Source organism: Scomber japonicus, chromosome 18, assembly GCF_027409825.1.
Source record: "Scomber japonicus isolate fScoJap1 chromosome 18, fScoJap1.pri, whole genome shotgun sequence".
NCBI lineage: Eukaryota > Metazoa > Chordata > Actinopteri > Scombriformes > Scombridae > Scomber > Scomber japonicus.
Genome location: NC_070595.1, coordinates 2,665,458 through 2,682,449, shown reverse-complemented (window position 1 = coordinate 2,682,449; position 16,992 = coordinate 2,665,458). Strand labels below are relative to the sequence as shown.

At 39.5% G+C, this 16,992-nt stretch overlaps 2 protein-coding genes across 3 annotated transcripts; one reads left to right on the top strand and one right to left on the bottom strand.

Moving 5' to 3' along the window:
* Nucleotides 1–229: 229 nt before the first annotated feature.
* On the bottom strand, nt 230–8,268 carry zgc:86896 (uncharacterized protein LOC415190 homolog). The gene is made up of 10 exons (XM_053337996.1): nt 7,930–8,268; nt 7,102–7,241; nt 5,171–5,275; nt 4,145–4,367; nt 3,788–3,895; nt 2,695–2,901; nt 2,469–2,544; nt 1,583–1,773; nt 1,061–1,151; nt 230–425 (listed from the first exon to the last, which is right to left on the bottom strand). Exons 2-10 carry the CDS (start codon nt 7,163–7,165, stop codon nt 420–422), a joined length of 1,071 nt encoding a protein of 356 aa, XP_053193971.1. The 5' UTR covers nt 7,166–7,241; nt 7,930–8,268; the 3' UTR covers nt 230–419.
* Nucleotides 8,269–8,826: 558 nt separating this feature from the next.
* Nucleotides 8,827–15,385, top strand: LOC128378466 (cAMP-dependent protein kinase type I-alpha regulatory subunit-like). 2 transcript variants are annotated; one of them, XM_053337994.1, is made up of 11 exons: nt 8,827–8,855; nt 10,479–10,666; nt 10,834–11,001; nt 11,515–11,606; nt 11,693–11,754; nt 11,895–11,941; nt 12,078–12,236; nt 12,346–12,406; nt 12,528–12,649; nt 13,809–13,890; nt 14,035–15,385. In XM_053337994.1, the coding sequence occupies exons 2-11, from the start codon at nt 10,493–10,495 to the stop codon at nt 14,205–14,207; spliced, it is 1,140 nt and encodes a 379-aa protein (XP_053193969.1). In that variant the 5' UTR covers nt 8,827–8,855; nt 10,479–10,492; the 3' UTR covers nt 14,208–15,385. The 2 variants fall into 2 exon arrangements, with proteins under 2 accessions (XP_053193969.1, XP_053193970.1); XM_053337995.1 differs by lacking the exon at nt 8,827–8,855 and adding an exon at nt 8,900–9,037.
* Nucleotides 15,386–16,992: the final 1,607 nt, after the last annotated feature.

Below are 16,992 nucleotides of genomic sequence, written 5' to 3'. Positions count from 1 at the left end.
ATGACCTCAGCAGGGTTATTTTCTGAGTCTCAATACACTCAACAACTGTTTTCATGAGCTTGGTAGCACTACACATGATGAGTCAAGTGATGTGTAACATTAGTGGAGTGATGCTTTAACAGGAAGTAAAATACAAGTGTACATGCAGGCACACAAAGAAAGTAAGGCAGAGTGACACATATGCAGTTAAGTGAAAATGAAAAAAAGTAGACATGGCAATATATCATCTGGTCTGTAAATATCCGCTTTATTTTCTTTTTTGACAAATATCACACTTCAGAGCATGTGCTGACAGTGTTTTCCAGTTATATAACAAGCATATCAGTAGTTCCATATTGTTGCACATGGGTTTACTGGCAGTTATATTCCATTGGTCGGTTCAACCAGATATTTGGACAGGACTGACAACTTCCTGTGTCTCAGTGCTGCAGAATGAGGACACAAACATGTTAGAACTGATCCTTGCATTGCAGCTGATAATGGGTGAAAATAATCAATACTAAACATTTCATCAGTGAGTCCTTCATGTTATCAGCATGAAAAAGCCTCAAAAACAACATTCTGACTATCACAGGTCTCAGCCAAAAAACAGACTACCTACAGTCACTCATTTTACTTATAAACCATAAGGTTCAATATTGTTTGGGAATCAGAAAAATCAAGAGTGTAATAATGATAATTTTGGCTTAACCAGAAATATGGTAATAATTACATGAATAAACTTTTTTTTAAAGTAAGTAAGTAAAGTAAATGTTTATTTTGGACTGTGCTAGTTCTCAGTATTATCTGTGCTTTTCCAGAGCTCTTCAACATCTCATTATTAACTAAATTATGTAAGTGTTGAGTGCTAGTAAGTGGCTCTTGAGTCAAGATTATGTTCTCAAAATTTCCATTATATTCCAAAAATTACTAATTTGTATTGAAGTGATCCAAACAAACAAATATCCACTTCAAATTAAAAAAAAAAATTTAATTGCATTAAAATACAATTAAGTAATAATTCTACTTTCAACAGTTTAATACATCACAGCTTCATTTTTGTTTTGGGGTAGAATATTACCTTAAATTCCCAGATCACCATGGCTCCATCCAGACCCACACTGCTATACTTCTCCACTTTGGCTGTTTCCCCTGACACAACACACAGCTGCCTGCAGGACAGTCACACAAGGTCCTTACTAAACTCCATGCACTGTATGTGACTGCATTCAAGATGTGTGGAGAGTTATGTCAAAAAGACATTTCCACAAGAATTTAGGTTAAGTATATGTGGTATAGCATTACGAAACAAACTCATGAACTGATTTTTGGGTCAGATTTATCCAATAGGATTGGATAAAAAATGTTAAGTGGGGAGGGTGGAAGAGAAACTATTTTGGAAGGGTGAAACAGGACGAAAATCTGGTGCTTTTCTTATAAGTGGCCACATGGTGGTGCTATTGGATCCAGACAGACACCAAACGTTTTCTGTTTGTTCACCCATGATCTAACTCGCGATCATTTTTTTAAATGAACAATGAAAACATAGCTATCTTGGTGGAGGTAACAAGGTTACTTAAAGTGAAACAGCAGTCATCCTTACGTGATGCTGTTCTGGTGAAGGGTGTTCAGCTCGTTGCTGTCCTCGTCAGTGGCTTTCTTGTCCAGGTTGCGGAAATGTTGCATGGCTGACATGCTTCCCTTGGTGGTCTGCTTGGGGATGTCCAGTTTCTTTACAAACTCCAGAGCACCTGGACCTTTATAAGTGTACTGGTAGGGACAACAGTCATGACCCTGACAGAAAAGAGATGAAGCATATACAGTTGACTGTATTGGAGTATGTAAAGTTACTTTCAATGATTTGACAGCTTGAGATAAACCTCCATTTAGAGGAATATGTAACCATTAAAGTCTGTGTTCTTGTTAATTTTTAAAGAAGAGGACAAAAATAATCAGAATTTGGATAGAAGTGTCTCTACCACATACTTCACTTCAAAAGGGCTAGGCAATATATTGATATTATATCAGTATCGTGATATGAGTTTAGATATTGTGTTTGATATTGGATATTTTAATATTGTGATACGGCATAAGTGTTGTCTTCTTCTGGTTTTAGAAGGCTGCATTACAGTAATATGTTATAATTTTCTGAACTAACCAGACTGTTCTAGCTGTTTTATTATCTGCCTTTACCCACTGAGTTTATATGTAAATATTTTATGAAAGCACCATTAGTCGTGCCTGCAATATTGTTGCGATATCAACATTGAAGTACTTGGTCAAAAATATTGTGATATTTTACTTTGTACATATTACCCAGCCCTATTCAAGAGTCAGTAAACAAAAAGGCTTTTTAAAGTTCTCCTTCATTTTCTGTCAGAAATTGAAATATGAAAAAAACATATGTCACACAAGTCACACAAGAACACACACAGACACACACGGACACACACACAAGCAAACAAATGGAGCAGGTAGGTGATAGTTACCGCAGCAACAATCTCAGTGGGGCTGACATACAGGACGCTAAGCAGTGGCAGGCGGTCAGTGGACAGCTGGGTTACCCTGAACAGATCCAAGTCATGACGGTCACCAAGGTGATATAATGTCAACAGACACCCATGACATCAAATAAGACACAGAAACACTTACAGAAAACTTACTGAGAAAAAATAAGTGCAGCAAACAAAATCTCTTTAACTCTGCAGTACTCACTCCTTCTTCTGGGCAGCATCAGCCACAGCGATGCTGCTGTTGTGGGCCACCCAGGCCAGCTGGTCTCCACTGGGGGAGAAAGAAACACTGTGCACCCAACCTCCACAGTCCTTATGCTCTAGCAGCACCTCCCCAAAAGGCATCTTAGCCCCCCAGGCAGTGGGTCCAGGCTTGTCCTCAATGTCCTTTATATAGGCTGAGAAGACCCTGAGAAGCATAACAGATTTGGGACCCATGTTACTTGATATCAGATGTGATTGTTGCTCTTGTAACTAATAAAAAAGTTCTAAATTATATTCCAGTTTTGATATAATAATTCTGGAGTTCCCTTTTCTACCGCTCAGCCAGCATGTCCATGTGGGCCTCATAAGGGTTTAATTTGAGCTGCATATGGGTCCCAAGTGGGTTTGTCCACAGTTTCCATGGTGGCCCCACCTGTGTTTGCCCATATGGGCTTCAAGTGGGTTCTGACTGGGTTTCAGGTGGAGCCCAACTGGATGAGACCCATATAGGCCCCGTAGGTTTGCCCATATGAGGTCTAGGTGGGATCAGAATGGACCTTAAATGGGGCCCATTTAGCCATCCCATGTTTCTGAAACAATATAGGGCCCATACAATTTGCCCTGTTTATAACCATGCCCACTTAGCCCACTTATATCCCTTATGGGGCTCATACAGTCAGCCCACATGGGCTTCACATGTGGGGGCCATATTAATGAAACTATGCAGCACTCACAAAATTTGCCCAGTTCATGCCCATATCCACTCAGTACCTGGCTGGGAGTTTTACATTTATTGGAATTCATTAGAAATAGGGAAATAAACTTGTTTGCTGAAAGTTTCATGAGAAGAAAGACAGAGGAATGATACCAGTTTAATGTCTGTATGGTAAACATGCCATACTGGCTACTGCCAGCAGCTGCTTATCTTAATTTAGCATGAAAACCAGAAACAGTATGTTTGGAAACTCAAATGTGAATTGTCCTAGTTGTCAACTGACAATTAACTAGAGCTTCAGTGGTTCTCTGGCTCTATGTTTGTAGAGCTTATGACTCCAGTCTGTTTTCCCTCCTAATTTTGGTTGCTGTCTCACCTACAGTGGAGGTCTGCAGACCCTGCTGCAAGCAGGATGTTGTTGGGATGCCAGTCCAAACTCAGGACTGTGGAGCGAACAGACTTCTTGATGTGCTTACTCAGCCACCTGATGGGAAGGGAGACTGGTAAAAACCTGAAATTCTCTCTGATTGAAGAACATACAATGCATCAGAAGTCTTACCCTTGGTTTCACGGCGCTTAGCAGTCTGTGTATGATGTAAAGACCTAGCCTAAATTTAAGGTTTAAGTCAGTGGTATATGCCAACACTCAGGGTAAAATAATACTGTAGTGGCCTTCAAAAATAACACCTGTTTAACTTCTATGTACAAAACACAACAGCTCTGATTTGCTCACCAGTCATTCTCCTTCTCAAAATAGCAGACAGAGATGAGGCGAGCTCCGCTGCCCAGGGCAAACTTGTTCTCTAGTGGTGACCACTTCACACAGGTGGCAGCACGGTTGATGCGCACCAGGACCAGGGTAGGCTTCCACACGCCATCCTTCAGAGTCCACACATAGGCGTTGCGGTCAGAGGCACATGTCACAATGCGGTTGGACTCTGGGGCCCAGTCAACGCCTGCGGACATTATTATGAGCTGTCAAAGGAACAATAGACGATGCAAAAGTTGCTACTGATAAATTTTGCATTTTCTTTCAGATCAAACACTTAACTCAAAAAGACAAAAACCTAGCAGTTCCAAAAATAAATACATAAAGACATATATTCACTCAAAAGAGTAATCACTAGGGGTGTATTCTGAAGTGGGACAGTCTTGTAAAGATTACCAAAATTCTAGAGGGTACTTCTACCACAGCTTCTTGCCAGTATAAACAGGTATAAATACCAGAATACTTTCAAGTTGTTGCTTTGAACCTTTCCATCTATTTCCAAGATACATGAATGTAACATCATCTGTCTTCGATTGGTTTGTGGTATGTACCAACTCCTTGTAACTTGAAGACTCAATGTGCCTCAATGTTTTGACAGTTCAGCCACGTAAAGGAGTTTCACTGAGATTCATATAGTGGTTCCCATTGATTTAGCAGTATTCAAGCTATGTTTAAGTTTTGGTCTCATCATCCACCCCTGGTACCTGTTGGCCTGAAGTACCCCCTAAAGCTGCTGGACCTCCATGAGTCTATCCTCCTCCTCACTGACAGAATGTTGTGCTCTATGTAGGAGGGTCCTCACTGGTGTTCTTTGATGCTGGAGGCAGCAATTAGAGTTCAAACTGAAATACTGGTCTGTGCCTTTATATGAACACAAGGATGTAGGGACTCCAATTACAATGTTTGTTTGTCCAATTAAAAAAAATAACTTATTTATTTTAAGTATGAGGTTATCAATCAGACACTGTTGGTTGATAGAAGCTGCAGTACCTGTGATTCGTCCACTGTGCTCAGTCAGTTCATGGATCTTGACCCACTCTTTGCCTTTCTTCTCATAGATGTTCACCACATTGTTGTTGGGACTCACTGCAACCTCTGCATAGAAATAAGTGTGTAGGAATATTAGGCAATGTAATACTGTAGTAGTACAGAGATAGTAATATGACATTGTCAGAAAGGTTCTTTATCTGAAGAGTAGGGATGTGAGATCACGAAAAAGGACTCATCTTGTGAAAATTCACAAAAAATATCATGAGAATCTCGCCAGTAGTTAATTTGTGTACAACTGGAAAGGTTATGAAAGGAAGTCAAACAGACCCTCTGGTAAGCAATAATGTTTATTCAGTAATTTTCATAGTAATCTGCCTGTTATAGTTGGAGTCTGTGCATTTTTTGTGTAACTGGAAATATTGTCTGAGGTTGGTGAGTGAGAAAGGATTGACTAATGCACATTGTTGTATGTATATTAATAAATCTACTGATTTATTATCTGATTTTATATCTACTGAGAATTTTACATCCAGATAAACATATTAGAGTTGAGCATAGGGTTGATCGTTTTTATGTAGAGCCTTAATGAAATCAATAATTCTCTGGAGAACATGAATGTATTATGTGCTTTGCAAAGGTCATGGAAATCATGTTCTTATCATGTCCAAATGCAAATTTTGTCCTGGTGTTGGCACAAGAGGAAATGGAAATAATGGAATAAAAATGTGAGCCATGAATATCAACAGTAGATTTCATTGAAATGTGATTATTCATTTTTAGAAAACAGTAGCAGTGTGACTCTAAGGATGAAAATGTTGTGTGATCAGGTGGTTGGTTGGTCCACCACTTTGGACCACACCGAAATATCTCAACAATGATTGGCTAGATTGTCATGACAATCTATACATTCATGGTCCCCAGAGGATTAATCCTACTGATGTTGGCTTTACTGCTGCCAGCACATCAGAGTTTTTAGTTATCCAGAGAGATATCTTGACATCAAGTGATAGATAGGCACTAAATATTGTACAGAGTGAGACATCCATGGTCTTTTCATCTAGTTCCATCTGCAGAGAGACTTACTTACAATTTATTTTTGTTATTATTATGTCACAACTTCTGGATGAAATGTAATATCTTTGGCGACCCCTTCCCTTTTTATCTAGCACCATCATCAGGTCAAAATTTATTCAATACCAACTGCCTTCTAAACTAATGACAATAGCTTTAGCTGCACTTATTGTTCAGTGCTAATTAGCAAATGCTAGCATACTAACATGCTAAGCTAAAATGTTGAACATTGCCAACATTACACCTGCTACAAATGCATTTTAACATGTGAGCATTTTACCATGCTGTTAGCATTTGATCAAAACCCTGCTGTGCATAAATACAGCCTAACAGATCTGCTAGCATGGCTGCAGACTGCATCTACACTATACCTTATCATAGACCAAAGTCTAACAACCACTAACTGACTGACACAGAAATAAAAATATTGCACAATGCTTTCACATCCACAAAAGAGTTTCAGAGAAATGTAACTTCAGGCAAACAGCAGCAGTGATCTGTGTGCTTCATGCTACTATAAGGCTCGATAAAAAGTCAGTAACAATGCACTGCAGTGTTCAGCAATAACTGTAAAGTACAAAGGCAGCAGTGGTCACTGAGTCAGTGAAGCTCTTTTAGTCCATTTCCTGTATTGATAATCAGATTCACTGCAGGTCTCCAGGCAACATTAATGCAATTAAGGGAGGGAGAAAATGTATCTGCAGGATGCATTGAAATGTGCTCCCACCCAGTGCTCAACCCTTCAATTATGGAAGAAGAATATACACACTTGTGCATTTATATCTCACATAAGTGTACATACAAATATGTTACTGTAAAAACAAAAGCAGCCAGGCTGGTATGTTTGCTGTTTCACCTACGTGTCCTGTCTTTGTTCCAGGCGTGGCAGGAGAGCGGCTCCAGGCCAAAACTGTAGAGCGACATGTTTGAACAGAGGCAGGAGAGGCTGCTGGAATGTGGCTGCTGTCACGGATGGTCGGCAGATGTGCTGCTGCAGGTCCTAGGACGAGATCAGGGAGGGGGACAGAGACACTTTGTTGAGAAACATGATTTTTACAGGCAACGCACAGGAAGTTTGTTGTTGAAGATTTGGCGATATGAAGAATATTGGCAATATTCTTTGCCCCATTCTCACATAACTGGCATTAGTTTGGTGCTACTTACTCTGATGTGTACTGTATTGAATTTTGATCCAAAGAATCTAGGTCAGTCCTCTTTATGGGCAGACTTTTTGGTCTGCCTATAACTAATTGCTACCTATGTGAGAAGTGACTCAGATAACAGCGCACCTTTATCAGGTGTGGCACACACTACGCAAACATGCTTTAACTATTACGTCTGTATTTTTCTCTGCCCTCTAACAATAGCCTCACTGACTAGAAGAAACAAACATTTGATAATGAATGAGAGTCAGTGTGTTACAGCTTTACATAAATATACTACAGAGATGAAGTTAATTCTTAACAGTTCGAAAGGTTTGAAAGCCGATACATTTCATGCATTACTTTTCATGGAGTTTTTGTCTATACCTTGTCTTATCAAACAGACACAAAAAGAGAGAATAACTGCTGAGAAGCACCCTCCATTAGGCACATTACACTGTTTCAAATGGAAAAATACTTTTCAAGCTGTATGGAGCGAGGTGATTAGATACAATAAACACAATGTGATCTGAGGTTATAACTTACCTTTGCAGTAGTATGTGCGGTCAGGGGGAGTTAGAAGTTGCGGTGGATTCGTGGACTCTGGGCAGTCGACACGAATGGAGCAGTGCAGTCTGGCTGGTAGAAGGAAGTGACTGGGGTATTACTGAAGGGAGTGAAAGAAAGGTGGGTGTGTCAGTTTATAGCTGTTGTCTTGTCTGGAGCAAGTTTGTTTTGATAAACTGTGATTGTCAGTAGGCAGTCACCATCATAAGGCTGGAAGCCACCAATATGAACTCACCAATACTTACAAAAACAATCCCATTTAAATATACATAGCTTTCTATGTAAGTTATATCAGCTGACATATGTTGCATTTTGGTCATCATTTTAAAAAGTCTGTTTAAAAGTTTGATTTTCTTCCCTTGATTAATGATGAAGATTTCTTTTGTCATTTCTCAGCACTCACATACACTGAACTTTTTTTTTTTTTTTTTTTTACCAGTGCCAGTGGTCAGGAGTATTGAAAGCAGCATTAACCTGGACATACACAGAGAGAACATGCAATCTCCACATGGAAAGGACTTGGAATAGCAGGATTGGAACCTAGGACCTACTTGCTGTGAGACAAAAGTGATCACCACAGAGCCACCCTGCTGCCTAATTCAAGACTACACAGAAAAGCACTAAATACACATATTTGACCCACATATAGTATTTTTTGTTGGTCAGCTAATCCTAAACTGACTGATCATTTTAGCTCTAAAAATCAAACGAAATCGTGGCAGACTTAAGAACACAGAGTGTGTTTAAGATGAGCACAGTTTGATTGTTTACGCATTTTGTAATTTTATTTTGTTAACTTATTTGAATATTTTTGAGGAGACACGTTTACTTTGAAAGAATCCTGGCGGAAGTGGATCAGTGCTGTCACGGAAGAAAACAAACAGGACATCACGCCATAATATTTGGTAAGGATTTTCATGTAGTTTGCAATGTAAATGGTTATTTGCGGGCTTAATTAAGAGCACCTGTCACATTCTGTATGTAGGCTGGGTTCTTAACTTTGTTTTGATACGTTACAGTGGATTGCTAACAGCTAGCTCGCCAAGCTAATTTAGCATTCGCGTTAAGTGAGTAGGCTTCAAGAAAGGTAATAATGAGAAGTCTCCAGGCCTAATAACACCAACTTTTATTACTATCGCATTGACAGTTTGTTAAATTCACAACCAAAAGCTGGTAGCGTAAGCTACGTAGTCTGTTATTTTATTGTACGCAGAATCCTAACGTTAGCAAGGGGAAAGTAGCTTCAAGAAGTTAAATAGCTAACGTTAAACTACGCAGAATGTGCTGATACTTAAAGGATAAAGGAGCTTGAAGTTTAGCGAGTTGTATAACTAATGTGCTTATTCTATCATTTCACGACACGCAAGGAGAAAATACTGTAAGTGATTTATTAAGTCTGACTCTTGAAGTTATTTGGTTGATAAAAAGTAGCGAAAGTATTTATACAATGTAACCACAGTGTTAACTACTACATTACTACAGTATTTTATGTATTACTACATTAGCGTTACCACAAAAATACATTCAAACATGCATTCAAAATGTGTTAACTAAGTCAAAGTTGAGAAGAGTCAGCTAAATGTACAACACTAAAAGTACGCAGTGTGTAGAAAGCACATATACATTATTATAGTACAAGGACGTTACTCAAACTTTCGACCAATAAAACACATGAAGAGCAGTGACATTTAGGAAATTGTTAATATATCATTCATTATCTTTGTTATCTCTGAAATAACTTACGTGGATGTCGTGATCGCCTGTTCTGAATCAGGCTGGTGGAAAATAACAACTGTCCACTCTCATCATGTTTAGCCATCCTCCCACTCTTGTTTTAACAGTTCCCCTACCCTTCTGTAATCTGTACAGTGTATTTGTATACACAGGAGGGGGGTGGACATACCTTCTACGTGGACACATGATTCATTGGTGAAAAGAGAAACATTTTTGGGGCTGCCTGCCTAGCACTTGAAAGAAAGAAAAAGTGTAATTTCATCACATACACATGTGAAATTATTGTGTTGATTTGATACAGTAATACAGAAGAAAAACCATTGCAAATGTTATCATTGTATTATAACCCAATGTAATTGACATAAGTTACATTCTGCAAGACAGCAACAGTGAAGTTTACTGTTTCAGTGTATTGTTTATAGGTAACAATAAAATGTCATGCCTGCTTTTCATGTCTTTATCACGAGGGTTTGATAACCACATTGCAAAAAAATTTGCGTTTTATATACATATTCTGTATATATAAGATTATCAACCGATATATAAGACTTAAATCTGAATTATAACTACTTAAAATCACAGTTTGGACAGTCATTCGCAGTGAATGAAAACAAAGTGTAATGAAAACAATGCCAACATATAATATTATGTCAAGCTGCCAAATCCAACATTAGTTGAATAATTCTTTCATTGTATGTGGATGAAGTGTGAGAAAGCTGCAGTATTTTGTAAAATACATCATTGGTCGCAAGTCGATACAGAACGTCAGAAGACTGATGAGTTTTTTCTCTCAGGTCACATAAGGAGGATGGCATCGAGCGGTACGAGCAGCGAGGAGGAGCGCAGCCTCCGAGAGTGTGAGCAGTATGTTCAGAAACATAACATCCAGCAGCTGCTTAAGGACTGCATCGTCCAGCTGTGCACAGCCCGGCCTGAGAGGCCGATGGCCTTCCTCAAGGAACACTTTGACAGACTGGAGAAGGTGGGTGCTGTGTGATATGCCATGAGACACTTGTTAATGGCAGGTGTAAACAGGGCCTCTGAGCGTGTCACACTTTCTGTTCCCCTTGTTTAGTTGCTTTATGTACAGCATGTAAATGAAATGAAATGGTGACTCAGGTATAGGTGTGTGTACTTGTTGTCCTGCAGGAGGAGGCCCAGCAGATGGCGCTGCAGCAGAAGTCCAGCGTGCGGTCAGACTCTCGCGAGGACGAAGTGTCTCCTCCCATGAACCCTGTGGTGAGGGGTCGAAGCCGGAGAGGAGCCATCAGTGCTGAGGTGTACACAGAGGAAGATGCTGCCTCCTATGTCAGAAAGGTCAGGAGTCTCTTTTTTAAAAAAGATATTTGTATTACATGCATCAAAGTGGAGTTTAAACATTTTTTTTTTCATGTTTTCTTTCATACACATGCACACACACACACACACACACACACACAGTCCTCCTGTTTACTTCACTAAGTGTCTTTATACAAAGAGTTACATCTACATGAGGCTTGCAATGGCTGTCAGGCATCACTGGACCAACCCTAGCTAATATCTCATATTACAACGTGCACACCTGCGGCTTAAAATCCGGTGCGGCTTGTACAAGTACAAAATTGATTTTCTTTCTTAAATTAGAGCATGCGGCTTTTAATCAGGTGCGTTCTGTAGTCCGGAATTTACGGTATTTAAAAGTTGATCTGAAGCTAATATGAAGCTTCAGCGTCCAAATGAGTCAAATCAAGTCTAAATGCACTTATTCAGCTATTTAACTGGTGTAAACACACAGTAGCTGTATTGTACTTTATTGTACAAGATGAATCTAAAAAAACCTTTCTCACTCAGGTCATCCCCAAAGACTATAAGTCCATGGCGGCCCTGTCAAAAGCCATGGAGAGGAACGTGCTGTTTGCCCACTTAGACGACAATGAGAGGAGGTAACGACAGCGCTCAGTTCAGCAGTGTGCTAACAATCCTTTCCCAAAACATTTCCCAGCTAATCAGCTTCTCTCTGCCCTCGCAGTGACATTTTCGACGCTATGTTTTCTGTCAACTACATTGCTGGAGAAACAGTCATCCAACAAGGTGAGATCTGTTTAAGCTGTTTGAGCTGTTTAACTGCTGTGTGTGTGTGTGTGTGTGTGTGTGTGTGTGTGTGTGTGTGTGTGTGTGTGTGTGTGTGTGTGTGGATTGTTCTCTTCATTGCTTTATTGCTTTTGTTTCAGGTGATGAGGGAGACAACTTCTATGTTATCGACCAGGGAGAGATGGATGTAAGTTTCTCTGTCTTATGTTCAAATATCACAAGAGCACTGTGTCTTTTTAGAAATGTCCTGTCATGTCTGAATCAAGTCTTGAGAAACATGAAGGTGAAACACAGTAGTGACAGTCAGCTCTTTGTCTCTGCAGGTTTATGTGAACAACGAGTGGGTGACCAGCATCGGCGAGGGGGGCAGCTTTGGAGAGCTGGCTCTGATCTACGGGACCCCTCGAGCTGCTACGGTCCGGGCCAAGTCCAACGTGAAGCTGTGGGGCATCGACAGAGACAGCTACAGGAGAATTCTGATGGTAACAAAGCTTTATCCACATTCAGCTGTTCACTCCTCTCTGAAACTAAATGATGGATATTATGGTTGTTACATGAACTATCACCGTCACTTTATTGTTTTTTTTTTAGGGGAGCACACTGAGAAAGCGTAAGATGTATGAGGAGTTCCTCAGCAAGGTGTCTATTCTAGGTAAGAGCTCCAGTTCAGCTGTTTGCTGTACTGATTGTGTTGTTTTTTTTAAAGAAAGGCTGTAATAAGCCAGATGTGTCCAGATGAGCAGCTGGCTGATCACAGTGTTGTCTCTGAGCAGAGTCTCTGGATAAGTGGGAGCGGCTGACAGTGGCTGACGCCTTGGAGACGGTGCAATTCCAGGACGGTCAGAAAATCGTGGTGCAGGGAGAGCCTGGTGACGAGTTCTTCATCATACTGGAGGTACACACCACCTTCTGCAAGCATTTATGTTCCACTCCAAAATACTGCTACTGTTGCTTATATGTTATTTTTGTGTTATTTAGTTCACATTCACAGTGTAGTTTACAGTTTCAGTGCACTCATTTTATATGATAAAGTTTATCGTCATATGGTAAAATATCTTGGCTTCATTACGCATCTTTGTCACAAGAGTTTTTAAGGGATTATGGCAAAAAAAAGTATGTTTATGTATATATTCTTTACATATAAAATGATTGGGTGATATATCGCTGTCGGAAAGTTTTTGTTCCTTAAAGACTGTGTAAAGTGAATTCAGACTTTTTCTTCTAAACACATTAAATAGGTCATAAATGTATTTCTAAAAAAGGTGTAAAAAGCATCTCAACCATTTAGATTTGAATTGTGGAGCTAGGCTTCACAAACTGTGTTTCAAGTTTTCTGTGTTCAGGATTTAGTGGGTGATTGGCATAAACCTGCCCCTGCTGCTGTAGAGGTATAAATACATTCAGCGCACACTACTACTACTACAGTCTCCAGTTAGCCAGTTAGCTGAGTTAGCCGCCAAGCTAGCAGCTGAGTTGGCAGCAGAAAGCTCTCAGACGTAGCGTCCATGTTTCTGGTAGAGGTGGTGACTTTGATTGACAGGTGACACTTGGTAGGGGGCGAGGTTTCAGCAAACTTGGTGGGCACTCCCACAGCGTTTGGGAGCAGAGAAAGAGACTGAGTTTTACACAACTTTGAAGCCTAATTTCATATATTTGGCGATTTTTTTAATCATTCAAATTTGGCAGGGTGGTTAACAACACACTTTTCTGTGGTATGTCAAACTCAGAAAACATATTTATTCTTACTTTACACAGACTTTAATATCGGTATCTGCATCGGCCCCAAAAATCCAGTATGGGTCAGGCTCTATTCAAAACAGAGGGATGAGTCAAACATTCATTTGTAGTTACTGTAGTAGCATCATCAACATTTCATCAAGCTTTACATTAAAGATCATTTAGTGTGAAACATGTAGGAAGTGCTGTGATCTGTACTACAACAAAGCAGTGATGCAGAAAAGGAAGTGTGAACATCTTACACATCTTATATCTGGGTTTTTTTAAAGCTGCTGTTGATATCTGGGATATGTAGTTCAAAATATGTTTTATGTCAGGGGACAGCCGCGGTGCTGCAGAGACGATCAGTGGATGAGGAGTTTGTGGAGGTGGGCAGACTTGGACCATCAGATTACTTTGGTAAGTCATCTGCAGTGTACACATTTCTCCAGTTTGACAGGCTGAGGCTTAAACCATCAGAAAAATCCCACATTTAGTTCAACCAAACAAAGCACAGTGTGTCTTCAGTGTGTCTCACTCCCTGCTGAACCTGTGTGTCCTCAGGTGAGATCGCCCTGCTGATGAACCGGCCGCGTGCCGCCACTGTCGTTGCGTGCGGACCCCTGAAGTGTGTGAAACTGGACCGTCCGCGGTTCGAGCGAGTCCTGGGTCCCTGCTCAGACATCCTGAAGAGAAACATCGAGCAATACAACAGCTTTGTTTCCCTCTCCGTCTGAGCCCTCCAAGCACTCTGGCTCTTCTTTCTTCTTCTGCAGGGTCCACCAACACAGATCTGCTTTATTTTCCTACTTTCACTCCTCTGATCACTTAAAACACAGCTTTTACTCTTTATTTTTTATGTATTTTATTTTTGCTTATATATTCAGATGCCTATATACTGCATACACTCTGAACATATATATGAAATGAATTGTAGCTGTAGGTTTGTTTGGCTGTGCATTCACACTGAGCGGCTAGTCAGGAGATCAGGTGTAACAGCTGTGAAAGTCCAGAGGGCATTTTAAAACATATTGATTACACAGCTGTTCACAAGTTAATATGTAGATCACTTAAATGTGGAAAAACTAATATGAGCAACAGTATAGATGGTCACAATAAAATGTGTGTGACAGCTGACAGTATATAATAATGGGATTGCATATGGAGACAGTGGAAGCTAATGGTTTCCACAGTCTGTAAATCACCAACCTACAATGTGTCACTGACTTGAATCAGTCATGTTGTCGGTGTGAGTGCACAGCTGGAGATCCTTGGTGTTCACAGAGATGCTGTCAATAATTGGTTCACAATGACTTAAGGATGCTTTGTTGCTTTTGAACTGGTACCGCCAAAAGGTTTCACTGTTTGCTGCTGCTCTTTTGTATTTGTTGAGATGTTTTCGTAGTCACACTAGCAGCGGAGGTGGTGGCGGTGGGGCTCGATGGATGGAGCGTCTGTCATGTTCTGCTCATCCAACAGGTCAAATTGAGATTTGAACACTTTAGTTTATGACCAAATACTTGCAAAACTAATGACATTCCTATCAGCCTGAACTGTACTTAGGCTAAAATGTTAACATGACGAACATGATAAACATTACACCTGATAAACATCATCATATTAGCATTGTCATTGTAAACATATTATCATTTAGCTGAGTACAGCTTCACTGAGTCGCTGGCCTGGTTGTAGACTTTTGTCTTTTTTTTAAAAATATACTATGTATTTACTGTCTTAAAGGGTCGCCTTCATATCTGTACTTTTCCTGCTTTTTGTCACTGAGTTTGACAGAAGTATCAGCCACACACCTTCAGCATGGAGGATGTTTTACCCATAAATAGAAATGAGGAAAAACAAAGAAAATGCACAATTCATTACCAATTAAACTTCACCACCATTTTGGTTGTTTTCCATTTTCAGTGTTACATCAGGTGTATTCATTTCGCACCCCCCCTTTTGCTATTTTTGCAGGTTGCAGGTTATTATTTCAACATTATTTCATTTTTGTATAATATAGTAAATTTAAAAAAAAGTCTAAATTTTCCTTTTTCTCTCTAAATGGAACAATCTCTGTGGGTGAAATTCTCCTCTATATGAATAGTTTGCAGTGTTTGTTCCTGCAAACACCTAGCGCTCTTTAACATGTGCAGGTGTCCCTTTAACCCTGCTGGCCTTCACACCTCTGCTACACACCTGCATATCAACAGTACAGTACTATATATATATATATATATATATATATATACATATATATATATATTTTTTTTTTTGGCACCTTTTGTGATATACAAAACTATATAATCAAAGGGAAATGTTTCTATACTGTTAGGTTCACTGTTTTGTGTGTATGTTTGAGCCTGTCATTTCAAAGGGGGGCATAGGTCAAGACTTTTTAAAAATAACTAAACTAACAAAAGCAGCTACCTCTCAGTAGATCAGACTGCCATGTCGAGTAGAGCTCTGAGTAATTGATCCATGTGTCATCCATCACTCTATCACTTAGTTTGCTACGGTAAATACATGAAAGATTATTAATAGTGGCTTTAAAAATATAATAGGTGTTTGCATTAGTCCTAGATCATAAATAATGTGTTTTTTTGTTTAACTAAAAAGCAAAATAAGAGGATTTTAAAAGTGCCCAATGATGATCCTTATTGGCTTTGCAGGATGATCAGATTAGTGATTGAGCACTAATTATCTTTAAGCCATTCAAATATCAGATTTTGGTGGCACTCCTCTAACCCTAACACTTGTAGTTTAGAGTTATTATCATCTCAGGCTGTGTACTGTAATACTCCTCTTAACTAATCTTAATGTGTAAAGTATATGTTATGTCAAAAGGTACTGTATTCAACACTGATTGGACCAGCACTGGCCCATTACATCATCAGCAGGGCTGGACAGTGTTAGAATGATTATTTTTATACTAGTACCTGAGTTTAATATCAAGACGTCTTCCACAAAACCCTCTTTACATACAGGAAGCCTTTTTCACTGTAGTCATAGTAAGAAAAGCACAGGTGTTACTAATCATGCATTGAGTTATTTACACCAGTGCTTTTCCTGCTGTGTCCATATCAAGCCAAAATGCTGCTTTCTCATAAAGTATCAGATCAAAGAATAAGTAAAAGTAATACATTTTGATTGGTTCCATACAAAAGTATTGAAGTTTGAAACATAGAACAATCTAACAGCCTTTAGTTAAACCTGAACTTAAACTCATTGCTGATTCTTCTCACTCTGTTTTTCAGTCTTAAGTGTGTCATTAGTTCAGCTGGTGGAGACATAACGTCTTCTTTACATTTTTCCGATGAACAGTGTTAAACGTCTCTTATCTAGTACGTCTTCATTTACCAGTGTCTGCCACGTGTGTGATGTCATCGTGTACTTGTATTCTTATTTAATCAGTTGTTTTTATGACGTTACAATATTTCCAACTCGACAAATGTCCGATTGGATATTTTTGGATTTTCACCATGAGGTCTCCAAACTCACTGTGCTCCTGCTCTTTCAGACTGTCAG

Excerpts from the sequence above, each read along its gene's own strand:
- zgc:86896 (XM_053337996.1), bottom strand. The coding sequence starts at position 7,165 with ATGTCGCTCTACAGTTTTGGCCTGGAGCCGCTCTCCTGCCACGCCTGG. Across the intron at positions 2,545-2,694 it reads GATGCTGCCCAGAAGAAGGA|GGTAACCCAGCTGTCCACTG; the intron begins GTGAGTACTGCA and ends GGATCTGTTCAG. Across the intron at positions 1,152-1,582 it reads CTTCACCAGAACAGCATCAC|GCAGCTGTGTGTTGTGTCAG; the intron begins GTAAGGATGACT and ends ACTGTCCTGCAG.
- LOC128378466 (XM_053337994.1), top strand. The coding sequence starts at position 10,493 with ATGGCATCGAGCGGTACGAGCAGCGAGGAGGAGCGCAGCCTCCGAGAG. Across the intron at positions 11,607-11,692 it reads TTAGACGACAATGAGAGGAG|TGACATTTTCGACGCTATGT; the intron begins GTAACGACAGCG and ends CTGCCCTCGCAG. Across the intron at positions 12,237-12,345 it reads GCTACAGGAGAATTCTGATG|GGGAGCACACTGAGAAAGCG; the intron begins GTAACAAAGCTT and ends TTTTTTTTTTAG.